The 17513-nt window shown below is 39.4% G+C and overlaps 1 protein-coding gene across 7 annotated transcripts in view; it reads left to right on the top strand.

The window, feature by feature from the left end:
* LOC140717136 (neuron navigator 1-like) overlaps window positions 1-17513 on the top strand; it is a 679346-nt gene that overhangs the window by 642491 nt on the left and 19342 nt on the right. For all 7 annotated transcript variants that reach the window (XM_073030393.1, XM_073030394.1, XM_073030395.1 and 4 more), the window contains 3 exons: window positions 5310-5381; window positions 6944-7140; window positions 9073-9191. In XM_073030393.1, coding sequence (XP_072886494.1) covers window positions 5310-5381; window positions 6944-7140; window positions 9073-9191 — 388 coding nt within the window. The remainder of the gene's footprint in view (window positions 1-5309; window positions 5382-6943; window positions 7141-9072; window positions 9192-17513) is intronic.

Genomic DNA, 17513 nt, shown 5'->3' with positions numbered 1-17513 from the left:
AATATAAATTAGTGGTAGTTACTTGAATCATAAAAGTAATGGTTCTCACAGCTCACATTCAAAGTCAATATTGTTAATTTTATGATTGTGCTTTTAAGTTGAACTTATTTTAAAATTAAACCAGGAAACATCGTAAAGAGATAAAGACTGAAAGTGGAGGAAATTAAAGTCTAGGTGTGTAAGAATTAATTCTTTGGCCTTTAGAGATGCTGCTTGACCCACTGAGTTCTTGCAGTATTCCTTTAGCTGTTACAGATTGTAGCAGCCACAGACTGTTTTGTTTTCAGCAGAAACAATCCTCGCTGCAGGTGGATGAAATAATACCACAAGACAATTTTCACTAATAGCTGATCGCTGATCCTTGGACAGCTGCTCTCTACTATTGGACTCTTCATGAGGTCTAAAAGCTTCCAACTATTTCCTAGCAAATCTGGGAAATCTGTTTGCTTCATGTATGGCAGGTTTACTTGGTGCAAACCAGGGGGCTTGAAGTTTTCAATAAGATGTTATAGCTACAGACAGAAGTGTAACGACAATCTAATTCCCACTTTTAATCAAATTGAACTTGTTGCTTTGTAGTATTCTATTTATTTTCTGTAACAACTTTACTGCCACTTATCCACACAATAAAGAAAGGCATTAAAAACTCTAGGAAGAGAAAACATGACTGAAAGTTGTGAAACCAATTTTTCTCCCTAGGCTTCCTAATCATGTCTACAAACAGTAATTTATTAGATTTGCAGATTCATAAATTTTACTGGGATCTACAAGATTAAATATTACAGTTTGAATAAACTGGAGTATTATTTATGTCAACGAAAACCTGAATACTGCAATCATATTCACTTTGGATCTTTGTAATTATGTCACCGTCTGGCATTTTCACACAAATGCACAGATCCAATTTCTTTATATAGTCTGTCTCTGTTTCACTGTGTCCGAAGACAGTTCTCTTTTACACATGGATTAGATTGCTATTCATTTCTGCTTCAAATAAAATATGTTGAATAATATTGAATATGCAGCAATTAAGAATTATTTAACCATTTTCTCCCCATTGACTGATACTAAATAGGAATTGTATTGAATGACCAATTTGACATATAGTATATACTCACCAAGTTTATTATTTTATTGGTCTTATACAGTAAGTCATGCGAGAGGACTTAAACACTAGCAGAATACATTAAATGGTTTAGAGATGTCTATAAATGAGGTTAGTACATTTTGAAAGACAAATGACATTATTGTACAATGACATAATCAGGTTTATTATAAGAATCACTGATATTTGTTCTTTTGTGGCATAAAGAAGAATAGTGAGGTAGTGTTCATGGACTGTTTAGAGGGGAAGAAGCTATTTCTAAAATGTTCATGGTCCTGTACCTCCTCCCTAATGGTAGGAATGAGAATAACATATACATACCAGTTCTTTTTCATTATTCTCAGCTGGATAATCATGCTGTCCAGCAACACAATAGAATTGGCTAGAAATTGGACTCATTTGCACACATTCCACACATCACACATATAAGGCTATCTACAAATGTTAGATTATTTTAGCAATTATTTCCAGTTTGAGTAGTGATTGTTAAGGAAGCAAATGTCAGTGCAGCTAATGTTTGCCTGTCATCGGCTGCACGTCCATTGATATCATAGACCTCACAATGCCTGTTTCATCCACTGCCAGCAGAAATTGGAAATGTTATGGAAAATCTACACTCTTCATTGTTAACTGAACGTCAGCATTTGGGAGCAAGGTAGCAATTATAGGATCTACGTCATCACATCAATCTCTTGCCCAAAACGTTGTTGCAGGTCCATTGTTCAGTAGACAATATAATTTACTATAGTTCCCTTCATTGGTCACAGCATTTTGTTATCTTATGATTTCTTGTGTCCTATAAGCTGCTTTTCCTGGGCCTTTGAAGAAATCCCACCAGACAGCAGCTGGGAACCATTTGCAGTAGAGACTTAAACAAGCTAGTTTATTGTATGGGGAAATGAGCACAGTGTCCTCCCTTATCTTACCCTTCCCCACGCCTCTTTGGCTGCCCTGAGAAAATTCCTTAAGTGCAAATACAGCACATCAGTAACACAGCAGCAATGATTCATGCGCTCAGGTCCTGATTGGAACAAAGCAACCTTAACACACGAATTTACAAGCAAAATACCATAACACTAAGTATAGTCTGTCTTTGCCCAATTCTATGATTTTTTTTTGCGGGGAAGCTGAACAAAATATGTACATGAAAAGAAGATGAACATCAGTATCTAAGCAAGCAATTCTTGTCCTTATATCCAGTCAGCGTTATAATTGGAGAAAGCCGGCTTTATTATTGAAGCAAATGTGACTTTGTTAAACTCTGCTTTACATAAGAACATAAGAGGTAGGAATAGGAATAGGCCACCCATTCTGAGTCTGCTCCACCAAGCATTAAGATCATGGCTGATCTCCTACCCAGTGTCATTTGCCTGCACATATTTAGGTCTAGATTCATTTGTTAATTGCATGTACATTGAAACATGCAGTGAAATGCTTCATTTGCGTTAACAACCGGCACAATCTGAGGACGTGCTGGGGGCAGCCCGCCTGTGTCACCACACATTCTAGCGACAACATAGTATGTCCACAATGTTCAGAGAACAACACACAGCCAACGTACAAAAAGCAACAACTTGAAAACAAACCCATTTCCACCGCAAACCCCCACCCTCTGCACCCGCACCCACAACCCCAGGACAGACTGCCTCCAGGCGTCTGACCTCCAGTCCATAGTCCCAGACTAACCTCTGGACTTGCCGACATCAGACCCCAGATCTCGAGCTTTGCAGACTTCTGGGCTTTGACCCCAGAACTCGCCAATCATGGGTCTCTGACCTCAGGACTTGCTGACTGAACTCGGGTCTCCAATCTCAGGGCTCACTGACCATGGACCTATTACCCCAGGACTGTCTCCCGTGATTACTTTGATAGTTGGAAATCTGCTATGAATAAACTCAACAAATGAGCCTCCAGAGAGTTCTGAAGTAGAAATGAACAAAGATTGAATAGATTTGACTTTATTTCTTACATCCTTCACATACATGAGGAGTTAAAATCTTTATGTTACATCTCCATCTAAATGTGCAGAGTGCAATCATTGTAATTTAAATAATTTATCACAAATAGAACAGTCAGTGTAACATAGAAAACACTCAAATCAGCGTGAGTTAATCAGTCTGATAGCCTGGTGGAAGAAGCTGTCCCGGAGCCTGTTGCTCCTGGCTTTTATGCTGTGGTACCATTTCCCGATGGTAGCAGCTGGAATAGGTTGTGATTGGGGTGACTCGGGCCCCCAGTGATGCAATGGGCCCTTTTTACACATCTGTATTTGTAAATGTCCTGAATCATGGGAAGCTCACAACTCAGATGCTCTGGGCTGTCTGCAACACTCTCTACAGTTCCCATACCAGGCAGTGATGCAGCCAGTCAGGACGCTCTCAATTGTGCCCCTGTAGAAAGTTCTTAGGATTTGGGTGCCCATACCAAACTTCCTCAACTGTCTGAGGTGAAAGAGGCGCTGTTGTGCCTTTTTCACCACACAGCTGGTGTGTACAGACCACGTGAGGTCCTCGGTGATGTGGATGCCGAGGAACTTAAAGCTGTTCACCCTTTCAACCCCGGATCCATTGATGTCAATAGGGGTTAGCCCGTCTCCATTCCTCCTGTAATCCACAACCAGCTCCTTTGTTTTTGCAATACTGAGAGAGACATTGTTTTCTTGACACCACTGTGTCACAGAGACATGACTTCATCCCTGTAGGCCACCTCGTTATTGTTCTTCACAAATAAAGGAAAATCTACTCATCTCAATCCTAGAACAGGTCTTGCTAGAACTGTTAGTGAGGGTTTAAACTAATTTGGCATGGGAACTGGAGTGATAGGGCTGAGGATGGGCCAGTTGGTACACATGCAGAGGCAGTGTGATGTGAAACCGTCAGGAAGGACAGATTAGTCCAGCAAGATTTTCCTTTAAGGAAACCATGCTGACTTCAGGCATTTTATCAAATGCCTCCAAGTACCCTGAAACCATATCCTTAACAGTCGAAACCAACATCTTCCCAGCCACTGAAGTCAGGCTAACTGGCCTATCATTTTCTTTCTTCTGCCCCTCTCCCTTCTTGAAGTTGCAATGTTTCAGTCCTCCAGAATGATTACAAAGGTGTCGTGCTGAGGCTTTATAAGGCACTGGAGAGGCTTCACTTGAAGAATTGTGAACCTCAATAGGAAGGCACAACCTCAGAATAGAGGGACGTCCATTTGGAACAGAGTTGAGAAGGAATTCCTTTAGCCAGAGAGTGATGAATCTGTGGAATTCTTTGCCAGAGGCAACTGTGGAGGCCAAGTCACTGGGTGTATTTAAGTTGGAGGCTGTTATGTTCTTGATAAGTCAGAACATGAAACATTATGGAGAAAAGGGAAGAGAATGGGGTTGAGAAGGGAATAGATCAGACGTGATCAAATGGTGGGGCAAACTTGATGGGCTGAATGGCCTAATTCTGCTCAAATGTCTTGTGGTCTTAAGCCCTCCCTTATGTTCTGAGACAGTGAACGTAAGCCTGGTCTAATTTATATTTCCTCATAAGGAAAACCCGTTAGTTCTGGAAGCAGTTTAGTGAATCTTTACTCCATTATTTGGGTAAGTACATCCTTAGCAATACATGCAACCTAAAATTATTAAGCTAATCTGACATTCTGTGCACGTTCCTGATTCTTTCTGTCCATCATCAGTACCAACCAGTCACATTAAGTCGAATGTACTTTTAACCTAACAGCAGAAATGCCCTATGTTTGACCTCCACACAATTTTAATCAGATTGTTTAATAAAGTGTAATTGCAACTCAAGTATCTCCACATCTGTCAGCAACATCCAGATGTGCACCAGTGGTGGTTGAGGTTCATTCAATCAGCACATTTCTAAGGGAAAATAACACCTTGCCTTTGATAGAAAACTTATTTTTGCACTATAGATTATTTCAAATTGTGACTTTGATTTGTGTGTGTTCAATTTAGCTATAGTAACTAGCCATCTTGCACCAAATACCTCATTAACGGTAAGTAATTTTAATGAGTGTTATATACACACTTCTGACAAGTGTTGTTGTTAAATTATTATTTGAAAATGAAACTATGTATACAACTGCAAAAAAATGTCATTGCAAAAGTTAATCACAGTTCTGATATTAGCTAGTTGATACATCAGCTTGGATATTGTCCTGGTGTTATCTTTGATTTTAACTATTTTTAAATCTTCTTATGATGTAGCCCATATGTAATTGGAACCACCAACCAGCCTATCAAATCAACACCAAACCATGGTCTTCACCTCAGTTTCAGGTAAAATTCAGGTTAATATGTTTAGAAATAAAAATATGATGTAAATATACCATCACTCTGTGCAACGTTGATTTAATTTTCTTGGGTACATGCTCATTTTCAGTGAATAAACAAAATGGTTCCATTTTTTTCCTCTGAGTGGGAGCTTTCGCCTGTCTTAACAAAACAAATGCCCAGATAGTCAGCAGAGATTCCTCCACATTCAGCATCTTCCTCAGTGTGGTTCCTCTGAAAGCAACCTATTGCATGGAATAGTGACTGTTAAGCTTTGAACAAATCGGATTTAATCATACAAACTAAAATGCACAAGTCACAAAGCAGAAAGTAAGAGAAAACCAAAAGATAAATAGCATAGAATTCAGGGAGAGAGGAAAGAAGATGTATTTTTCTGATGGAAAATCTATAACATTAATTGTCCTGAGAAAATGAGACTCCACATTTATCAAATTAATTTTTCAGTGTCTCAGAAGTTAATCAGCAGAATTTTTCTCCTATTAATAACTCATTCACAGCTAATGCAGCTTTTTTTCTAAATTCACTGCAAGTGAACAGAGTGCTCCAGTTTTGCAATATTCCATTAATTTCTGAACAAAATCCATTATCAAAGGCAGTAGCAATCCAGCCTGTGAAAGAATACATGATGAGGTGACAGCAGCATATGGATTTCCATTAAATGTGTAGATTCCAGAAGCTGTTGTCAGATCTTCCTTTAATACCGGTGGATGCTGGCAGCAAATTCAGGGCCACTGAATTTCAAAGTACTGTACAGCATCCTACAATTAACTCAATATCATAAGAACCAAACTATGAATGTTTGAACATGCCTTTTCCTAATCTGAAAATAAATGGTTAATTTAAAATATAATACAGTGCTTAACACTATGAATTTGAACAGAACACATGCCTGAAAAATCTACGGACTTTTCCTTGAGTAGATGACCAGGTCCACAGGGGATTGTTGACATTTGCAAAGATTCCCATTTGGTCCAGAGAGAATTGATTAAAGGAAGACAGATTCTTTACAAATGTGCTATACAAGTAGAGCCATATGTTGGTGCTATGACTCTGTGGCTGGTAGATCCATCTAGTGTCCTCTCCTCATTTGGACCTATCCTAACAATCCAGGCAGCCGCATCCTTCAAATTGAGACACGGTTTTTCAGATTGGAAATCCTTTTAGTGCAATGTTTGCAAATCACCCAGAATTTTCAAGTATAATCATCCAAACAGATGGTGAGATATGCAAGTTTAAACTTAAAGCAATGAACAATACTATTCTATCCAAAGTTATTCAAAATACTTAAGGCGATAATTCAAGAAAATTAAATGGAAAGATAACTGGGCTAATAACTGTTTGACTCTACACCAAAAGTATATTTGTGATGTGTCTGTGGGGCAATTAGATTTCTTCGTGTTGATATAACTGCAGAGAATCAGAACAGGAGTGAGCTCTTCCATAAATGTAAAAAAAATTATTTGTAAATACTATTACTGTTCTCCACAGTGTTTTCTATAATTGACAGTAGAAATGATGGAATAATAATTTGCAATTTTGATCACCAGGTTGGTGCCGTTTTCTAACAATGCAGAACCCGCTAATGGATTCCTTAGTCGCTACTTACAGAGAAAGTTGATTGAATCAGAGAATGTCGCAAATGCAAATAATAATGAAATCCTCAATATTCTTAACTGGGTGCCCAAGTTGTGGTATCATCTGCACACGTTTCTAGAAATGCACAGTACATCTGACTTCCTTATCGGTAGGTGCTTGTTACATTCTTGGCATTGGAAGGTGTTTGATATATGGCATTAATTTAATGCCAGTTATTATCATGTAAATGCATTTGATATAATAAATTCACAGCAATCAGTTAATGTTCATCCTGTTATGGGAACTTTGAATTACTGTAGTGAATTCCAATTAGAGCTTTGAGAAACACTTACAATGATGAACCATAACAATATTTCTTCTTATAGTGTCAAATATGTGCAAAAAGCAATATACAGTTGACTGTTATTATACCAGAAAACTGGTTGCATCAACTAAATTTTAATTTGCTCCTGCAAAACTGGTTTTAGCAGTGTCCTAAAGAGTTCAATGCTATGAAGAGGGTGAGGTAGGACAGGGGACTTGTAGGGAAAGGAGGAGGTAATACAGCCCTTCAAACCTGTATCAACATTCAACCAGACCATAGCTGAAGGTACTCAGTCCCTTTCCCTGTCTTTGTTCAAAATCCCTTATCTGAAAATCATTATCTGATGATAAAATGATTAATACCAGTCTTTAAAAAATTAAAATGAGTCAGTGTCCAAGCCATTTGTGATAGAGATTTGTTTCCCTAGCTTTTGTAAGCAAATGTGTTGCTTCATTCTTTAAGACGTGGGCATTGGTGAAAAGTATAATGTGTAATCCAGCTCTGGCTGTCTGTGAAAGTGTTGATGCTGAAACCCAAAGTGGCAAGTGTGCAGTATTTCCACAACGTGTGCTGCTCCAGAACTTTTCAGATTGCAACAACAGTGATTATTTGTATGTCAGGTCACAGGACAATTTTGAAGGAAATCTGCTGGTCTTGCCCAACTTACTGTGGAAGTGCTGCTGTCCTTGAAGGAATATAACTAATCATAAGAATGTATCTCTTTGAAAGTTATTTGTGAGTTACCTCTACATCAAATAGAAGCAGGAAGCAGTCGTAAAAGCTTTACTACTCTTGTCTTATTTTACTAAATTGAAGTTTGTTTATAACAAATCCATAAATACATTGAACTTCAAAAATTGACCAAATAAGTTTTCCATTGAATTCATTTCCAAATAAATGATCAAAATTTGCTTAAAATGCTTTTTAAAACAATGGTTTTTGGGAAAGTAAAAATATGTGTATGAGAAGGATGGGAAAGAAAGCTGAGCCCAAGTAAAATGGATTTGAGCTGAAGTGCTGCAGGTTTATTGGCATTAATAGAGGTTTTATTGACTATTAATAAAGTGGAATACAGAAAAAGGCCTGATCATTTATCTTCCATTTTACTTGACTTTGTGTTTTTTTATGGATTTCACTTCTGAAACAAATCTAGCTGTTCAATTCAGAATCTGAGCTCAGTATCAGAATGATAGACAGAGAGAGAGTATAGGTTCTAGTAAACATGTCATTATGAGAAAACTCTAAACTCTAGTTTTTCACGGCTGTTCTTTTTCTTTCATCTTTCTGAGTATTTAGTTCCCTAATTATATTAAACATCTGATAACATCAGTGCTTAGCTTCTAGTCCAATTCAGTTAAATCTGACATAAGAATGCAGATTAAAAGTGCGTCGCTGTTTTTAGAAAAACTCAATGACATTCACGTACTTAAAGCTTTGTTGCTGTTTTCCTACTGCTGCCATGGAGTATTAATGAAATTGCTGAAGGTGTGATAATAATTGTTCAGAAACCCTCTTTGGTCAAGCTTTGTTGAAAAGAGGTGTGAGCTTACCAAATTTGATGGCTGTGAATCATCTGGGAAATGATGAGTGGCACAGCAAATAGAGCTGAAGGAACAAACAGCTGTTCAACCAATAGGTGTAGTTCCCCTTCCCAGTTTGTTTTATGTTATTAAGTTTCAAAGCAGTAGGACTTTAAGGTACTGTACATTGTAGCCAGTATGGAATGTTAATACTGTATTTTATTTATTGTCTTCTGTTTTATTTACTCTCTTCCAGGTCCTTGCTTTTTCCTATCTTCTCCTGTCAATGTGGCTGAATTTAGAGAATGGTTTATTGACCTGTGGAATTACTCTATTCTCCCTTATCTTCAGGAAGGAGTCAATGATGGTGTTAAGGTGATTATATTTATTAATGATAACTGAAATTGCAGTCATTTTCTTTAATTAAGGTGAAAGTTTCTGCCATATTAATTACATTCTGTCCCCCAAAATAGCTGAAACAAAATACTTCACAATTATTTAAGACAGAAACATCAAATGATAACAAAAATACCGTGCAAATAAATATTTCAATTTACAAAATAATAGAGCATTTTGTTTGATGAAATCAAATTTACTAATCATTCCAGCTAACATTGTGTAATTGTTTGCTTTTGTGCTGTTACAAAATTAGCATGTAATGTATTACACCATTAAGCTTATTTTCCTCTTCTAGAGAGATTATTGAGTCGGGATCTTAAGAGCCCAGCCAGAGAAGGGACGAAGGAAATTGGACTTATCTTAGGCAATGAAGTGGGGGGGGGGGGGTTGTGTTTAGTAGATTTGAGAGAATAACTATAACTCTATTACTTTCAAGATAGTTGTGGGAAGGGGCAAGGATAATTTGAAAATTAAAGGCCTGAATTGGGGAAAAGGTTAATTTCAATAAGACAGAGACTGGCAAAAGTAGGTTGTGAGCACTTGCTGGTGATGTAAATATACATCTGACAAATAAGTCTTTTAAAAGCAAAATGGTGAGAGCTCAGAGCCAATGTGTTTCTGTATGTGTGAAAGCTGATGAAGGCAAGCCCTGAGAACCCTAGATATCAAAGAATATTGTCAGGCAGGATGCAGAGAGGTTGCTTCCCTTGAATGAAGAATCTATGATAAGGGAACACTGTTCATGAACAAGGAACAGACCATTTAGGATTGGGATGAGAAGAAATATCTTCATTCAGAGGGTGGCATTTTCCGCCTCAGTGGGCCGTGGAGGCTCACTGAGTTCATTCAGATATCAAACATTTCTGCCTATTAAGAGAATCAGTAATTATAAGACTGAAATAAAAATATTTATTTCCCTAAATAGCAGAGCAGTCTCTATGGGCCAAATGGTCACGTGTATTTTGTTCTAATGAATTTCTAGACCATTGTTAGTTGCTTTGGTTGTGCTGGTTTCAATATTTTGGGCAAATATATCTTTCAGTTGACTAAAGTTCAGCTGCTTTAATTGCATAAATATGACAAAATGAATTATCACATTGCAAGTCAGACTGCAGGTTGTTCCATTTCACACATGTTGTCCAAAAATGAGTCAGGAACCTTAAGAAATCTTATGAAGAGGGCTGTATTTTAAAAGGCCTTCCTGTCAATTTTGCTGGCACTACTGCCATAGCTTGACACAGAGCAATAATCCATAGAGGGAACTCACGTAAATCTTAATTATATAAAGTTGACTGTTTTTTCTATAAAACATTTACAGATATGATTCCGTTTCCAGATTTATAATATCAGGATCAGTTCAGGAAAGAAATATTGAATTTGATTACATACATAATGAATTCATTTTTTTAAGAAGATAGCCTGATACAGCAGAGTCTTCAAAATGATCTTAAAATAAAACATGTATATTTACAGTTCTTTTAGTATACTAAGATACTTCTCATGGGAACTTTATCAGACAACATTTTCACCAAAGGAGCAGTAAAGACAGATGCTTGGTCGAAGGAGCATCTTAAAAGGAAAAATAAAAGATGAAGAAATGGAGAAGGCTTGTTGATTTTTTTGATCAACGGAAGGTCCAGTCATCATTGGTGCTGGAGATAAGGCTGGGACACTCAGTGGGGCAGAGGATGAATTGTTAAGTTTTGATTAATTATCTGTGGATGAGAACCCTAATCCATGACATGTGGACAGATGGTTCCTACTGTCTCATAGTTTATATTATTATATATTTATTTTTTATTTATTTAGAGATACAGCACACAAAAGGCCCTTCTGGCCCACTGAGCTCTGCTGCCCAGCAACCCACCAATTCAACCCTAGCCTAATCAAAGGACAATTTACAATGACTAACTTAACCTACCAACCAGTATGTTTTTGGACTGTTGGAGGAAACCAGAGCATCTGGAGGAAACCCACACACACACACACAGGATGAACATACAAACTTTCCTATAGAGGACACCAGAATTGAACTCCAAACTGATGCCCTGAGCAGTAATAGCATTGCACTAGCCACTACTCTACTGTTGTGTCTTGTAAATCCAACCCTTGTTTCTGCAGTTTCAAAAGTTCTTTTTCTCCTGTTTACATTTGTTCTACCTTTTTTTTTGAAGATGCTGTTGACTGCTGATGTTCTGCAGTATTATGTGTGCAACCATACTTGAATATTGTGGTTAGGTAATTAGTATTCTTGTGTAATTGTAGATTGAGTTTTGGTAGTGTTCAGTTGTGTAGTGATTGAGTTGTGTTCAGTGCTATACAACTGAGATAGCACCACTATGAACACAAGAAGTTCTGCAGATGCTGAAAATCCAAAGCAACATGCACTAAATGCTGGAGGAACACAGCAGGTCAGGCAGCATCCATGGAAATGAATAAACGATCCATGTTTCAGGTCAAGACCCTTCATCAGGACTGAAAATGAAAGGGGCAGATGTAAGATTAAAAGGTGGGGGGAGAGGAGGAGGATAGCTGGAAGATGATAGGTGAAGACAGGAGGGTAGGAAAAATAAAGGGCTGGAAAAAAGGAATCTGATCAGAGAGGAGAGTGGACCATGGGAGAAAAGGAAGAAGGAAGGGCACCAGGTGGAGGTGATAGGCAGGTGAAGAGAGGGAAGAGGTCAGAGTGAGGAATACAAGAAGAGGGTAGGTGGAGGGAAAAAAAATTAGCAGAAGGAAAAATTGATGTTTATACCATCAGGTTGGAGGCTACCCAGACTGTATATAAGGTGTTGCTCCTCTACCCTGTGGGTGCTCTCATTGTAGCACAAGAAGAGGTCATGGACCAACATGTCAGAATGAGAATGGGAATAGGAATTTAAAAAATTGGTGAATGGAAAATTCTGCTTTTGGTGGATGGAGTGGAGGTGCTTGACAAAGCAGTCCCCTAATATTTACAATGGGTCTCACCAGTGTAGAGGAGGCTGTTTGGGGAACACCGGATACAATTGATGACCCCAACAGATTTGTAGGTGATATGTTGCCACACCTGGAAGGACTGTTTGGGGCCCTCTTTAAAGGTGAATGGACAGGTGTAGTTCTTTGGTTACTTACAGGGATAAGTGTCAGGAAATTAGTGGGGAGGGACGAACGGATATGGGAATCACGGACGGAACAATCATGTGGAAAGCGGAGGGGGAGGTACAGATTGGGTCCCTTTGGAGATGCCGGAAGTGGTGGAGAATGATGCCTTGGATCTGGATGCTCATGGGGTGGTAGGTTAAGACAAGAAGAACTCTATTCCTTGAGGTGGAGCGAAGATGGGGTGAGCGGAGGTGTCCAGCAAGTGAAGGAGCTGTGGGTGAGGGCAGCGTCAATAGTAGAGGAAGGGAATCCCCATTCTTTGAAGAAGGAGGACATCTCTGATGTTCTGGAGAGCTAAGTCTCATTCTGGGAACAGATTGGGCATAGACAAAAGGATGGAGAAAAGGGAATAGCATTACAGGAGACAGGGTAGGAAGTGGTATAGTCAAGATAGTCATCGAAATCGGTAAGTCTATAAAAGATGTTGGTAGACAGTTTGTTTCCAGAAATCGAGAAATGTGAGGGAGGTGTCAGGAATAGACTGAAGGAATTTAAGGGCAGGGTGGAAGTTGGAGGCAAAGTTGATGAAATTAACATGCTCAGCATGGGTGCATGGAGCAGTACTGATGCAATCGTCAATATTGTGAAGGAAGAGCTGGGGAGTATTACCAGTGATGGTTTGGAACATGGAATCTATCATCGTCTGCCTTAACTATATATAAAGACTTGGCCTCTGCAGCTGCCTATGACAACAAATTCCACAGATTCACCACTCTCTGGCTAAAGAAATTCCTCCTCATCTCCATTCTAAAAGGACATCCCTTAATTCTGAGGCCATGGCCTCTGGTCTTAGACACTCCCATCATAGGAAATGTCCTCTCCACATCCACTCTATAAAGACCTTTCACCATTCGATAGGTCACCCCTCACTCTTCTGAATTCTAGTGAATGCAGGCCCAGAACCGTCAAAAGCTCTTCAAATGAAAAGCCATTTAATCCTGGAATCATTTTCATGAGCCTCCTTTGAACCATCTCCAGTTTCAGCATATCCTTTTTAAGATAGGGAGCCCAAAACTTCTCACAATACTCCAAGTGAGGCCTCACCAGTGCTTTATAAAGCCTCAACATGACATCATTGCTTTTATATTCTAGTCCTCTTGAACTGAATGTTAACATTGCATTTACCTCCTCTCCACAGACTCAACCTTTAGAGAATCCTGTACAATGACTCCCAAGTCCCCTCGTGCCTCAGTTTTTTGTATTTTCTCTCCAATTAGGAAACAGTTAACCCTTTCATTCCTCCTACCAAAATGCATGACCATACACTTCCCAACACTGCATTCCATCTGTCACTTATTTGCCCATTCTCTTAATCTATCTAAGCCCTTCTGTAGCCCCTCTACTTTCCTAAAACTACCTACCCCTCCACTAATCTTCACATTGTCTGCCAACTTTACAACAAAGCCATCAATTCCATCATCCAAATCATTGACATAGTACATAAAAAGAATTGGTTCCAACACAGGCCGCTGTGGAACACTACTAGTCACCGGCAGCCAGTCAGAAAAGGCTCCCTTTATTCCACTCTTTGCCTCCTGCAAAAATACCTATCCAGTTCATCTGCCATTTCATTGTCCCCCATTACTACCTGTCCAGCATTGCTTTTCAGTGGTCCGATATCCACTCTTGCCTCTCTTTAACATTTCATGTATCTGAAGAAACTTTTGGTATTCTTTTGAATATTACTGGCTAGCTTACTTTTATATTCCGTCTTTACCTTCATAATGACTTTTTTAGTTGCCTTCTGTTGGTTTTTACGAACTCCCAATCCTCTAACTTCCCACTAATTTTTGCTCTATTACAGACCCCCTCTTTGGCTTCTGTACATACTGGTTTTGACTTCTCTTGTTAACTACGGTTGTGTCATCTTGCCTTTAGAATACTTCTTCCTCTTTGAAATGTATATATTCTGTGCCTTCCGAGTTGCTCCCAGAAAATCCAGCCACTGCTGTTCTACCATTATCCCTGCCAGTGTTCTTTTCCAATCAATTCTGGCCAACTCCTCTCTCATGTTCCTGTAATTCCCTTTACTCCGCTGTAACACTGATACATCTAAATTTAGCTTTTCCTTCTCAAATTTCAGGGTGAATTCGATCATATTACGATCACTTGCCTCTAAGGGTTCTTTTACATTAAGCTCTCTAATCAATTCCGGTTCATTGCACCACACCAAATCCGGAATAGCTGATCCCCTACTGTGCTCAAACATGAGCTGCTCTAAAAAGCTGCTCATAGGCATTCTAGAAATTCCCCTCTTGGAATCTAGCATCAACCTAATTTTCCCAGTCTGCCTGCAAATTAAAATCCCCCATGACTATAGCAACATTCCCCTTTTGGCAAGCATTTTCTATCTCCTGTTTTAATTTGTAGGTCATCCTTACTATTGTGTGGGAGTCTGTATACAACTCCCATCAGGGTCTTTTTTACCCTTGCAGTTCCTTAGCTCCATCCACAATGATTCAACACTTCTGACTATATGTCACCTCTTTCTAATGATTTGATATCATTTTTTACCAACATCTGCCTTCCTGCCTGTCTGTTCAATACAATGTGTATCCTTCGACATTAAGTTCCCAGCTATTATCTTTCAGTCATGATTTGGTGATGCCTACAACATCATACATGCCAGTCTGTAGCTGTGCTGCAAGTTTATCTACCTTATTCCTTATACTGCACACTTTCAAATTTAACACCTGTATTCACCCTTCTCAATTTTGTCCACCTTTTACGTTGCAACTCATCCTGTTGACTGCAATTTTGCCCTGTCAACAGCCTCTCCTCATTACACATTGCCTCTGTGTGTAAACCAGCTACCTCACCTTCAGCACTATTAGCTGCCTTTCCTACAATACTTCTTGCATTGAAATATATTCAGCTCAGGACACTAGTCACTCAACCTTTTGATTCCTAATTTTGTGTGAGGTCTTAACAATATCTGCCTTCACAATCTCTCCACTAACTGTTCTGGCACTCTGGTTCCCATCCCCCTGCAGTTCTAGTTAAACCCCTCTGTTCAGCATTATCAAGTCTTCCCTCTAGGATATTAGTCTCCAATTCAGGTGCAAACCATCCCTTCTGTACATGTCTCACCTTCCCTGGAACAGAGCCCAATGATCCAAAAATCTTATGTCTTGCCTCCTAAACCATCTGCTTAGCCACATTTTAAACTGTATAATCTTACTAGTTCTGGCTTCTCTAGCAGGTGGCGTGGGTAGCAATCCTGAGATCATGACCCTGGTGGTCCTGTCCTTTGACTTAGCACGTAATTCCCTGAACTCCCAATGCAGAACCTTGTCAGTCATCCTACCCAAGTCATTGGTACCTACATGGACCGTGTCTTCTGGCTGTTCACCTTCCCTCTTAAGAATGCTATGGACTCGATCCGAGATATCCCGGACCCTGGCACCCAGGAGGCAACATATCATCCAGAAATCTTGTTCTCCCCCACAGAAACTCCTGTCCATTCCCCTAATTAATGAATCCTTATCTCCACAACGTGCCTCTTCTCTTCCCTTCCCTTCTGAGTGACAGAGCCAGATTCAGTGCCAAAGACCTGACCACTGTGGCTTTCCTCTGTTAGATCAAACCCACCTACAGTATCCAAAGTGATATTGTTGAGGGGGGGTGGCCACAGGGGTACTCTGCACCATCTCCTTAACCCCCTTCCCCTTCCTAACTGTTACCAAGTCTCCTGTCTCCTGCACCTTGGGTGTAACCACCTCTCCATATGTCCTATCTATCACTCCCTCAGCCTGCCGAAATGATCCGGAGTTCATCCAGTTCCAGCTCCAACTCCTAAACGCAGATTGTTAGAAGCTGCAGCTGGATGCACTTCTTGCAGGTGTAGTTGTCAGGGACTCTGGAGGTCTCCCTGCCTTCCCACATCCTGCAAGATGTGGCTGCATGTTCTGGATGGCACGGTAGAGTAAAGACCTGATGAGATACTCCTGGCTAATTATGCACTAAAGCCCACCCTGAGAACATAGATGCTGCTAGCAAAAGTCTGCTGCAGTTCTTTGTGGATCAGTTCGATAATGGGCAATGCCCTTCATGCAAGATATCAGTGAGGAGTGAGAAACCAGACCATCTTAACTGCTAGTTCTTGAAGAAGAACAAGGTTATTTAAAAGTATAATGCAATAATGATGGTTGTCTGTTTCTGAATTCAGCCCACCATGAATAATAAATCATATCCTAAAAATCATCTTTGCTTTTATAGAATGGTCATATTTCATATGAAAGTTAAGCACTTACATTTTTGATGCTGTTGGTTGATTTTTTATTCTTATCCATTCTGTTTAAATATGTTTTCTATTGATATTTTACTTTAAACAGTTTTTTAGCCATGCTAGCTAATATTTCTTCTGCTACCAATATATTGCTACTTAGATCATAATTATTGACATGATTAAAACTGTAATCTGATTACATAGATCTTGAATGTCACAGAATGTCACAGACATGCTTTTGTGGGTGTCTGTGACAGGATAAAAGCAAATCTCTATACATTCTGAATTAGCCCTCTACCATCTCATTGACATTGCTTCAGCCAAAGACTGCAATATTTCAGCCTGGCTCTCCAACTTCAACATGACTGATTTAGGCTTTGTCAGGACAGTGCAGGATTGATGAATGAAACTGCATGTACAAAATCGTAATTCACGTTTTTATTCTACTGGTCTCACAATCATATCTGTATTTGCACTGGTTCCAATGACTAATTCACCCTTGATCATATTTTCTCTGATTCTGAGTAAATATGCCATGACTATTTTATGACTTAGGTTTACCATAACTCATTCCCAACCCTGTGTGACAAATTGAACTAATAGAAGAACAGAAGAAATAGGAGCAAGAGTAGGTCATCTGGACCATCAAACCTGCTCTACCATTCAATAAGATCATGGCTGATCTGACCATGGACTCATCTCCACCTACCTGCCTTTCCTCCATAACCCTTAATTCCCCAACCACGCAAAAATCGATCCAACCTTGTCTTAAATGTATTTACTGAGGTAACCTCCACTGCTTCATTGGGCAGAGAATTCCATAGATTCACCACTCTCTGGGAAAAGCAGTTCCTCCTCATCTCCGTCCTAAATCTACTCCTTGAATCTTGAGGCTATGTCGCCTAGTTCTAGTCTCATTTACCAGT

Source organism: Hemitrygon akajei, chromosome 27 (genome assembly GCF_048418815.1).
Source record: "Hemitrygon akajei chromosome 27, sHemAka1.3, whole genome shotgun sequence".
In the NCBI taxonomy this organism is placed as follows: domain Eukaryota; kingdom Metazoa; phylum Chordata; class Chondrichthyes; order Myliobatiformes; family Dasyatidae; genus Hemitrygon; species Hemitrygon akajei.
The sequence above is the reverse complement of the archived record's forward strand: the minus strand, read 5'-3'. Positions and strand labels throughout refer to the sequence as shown.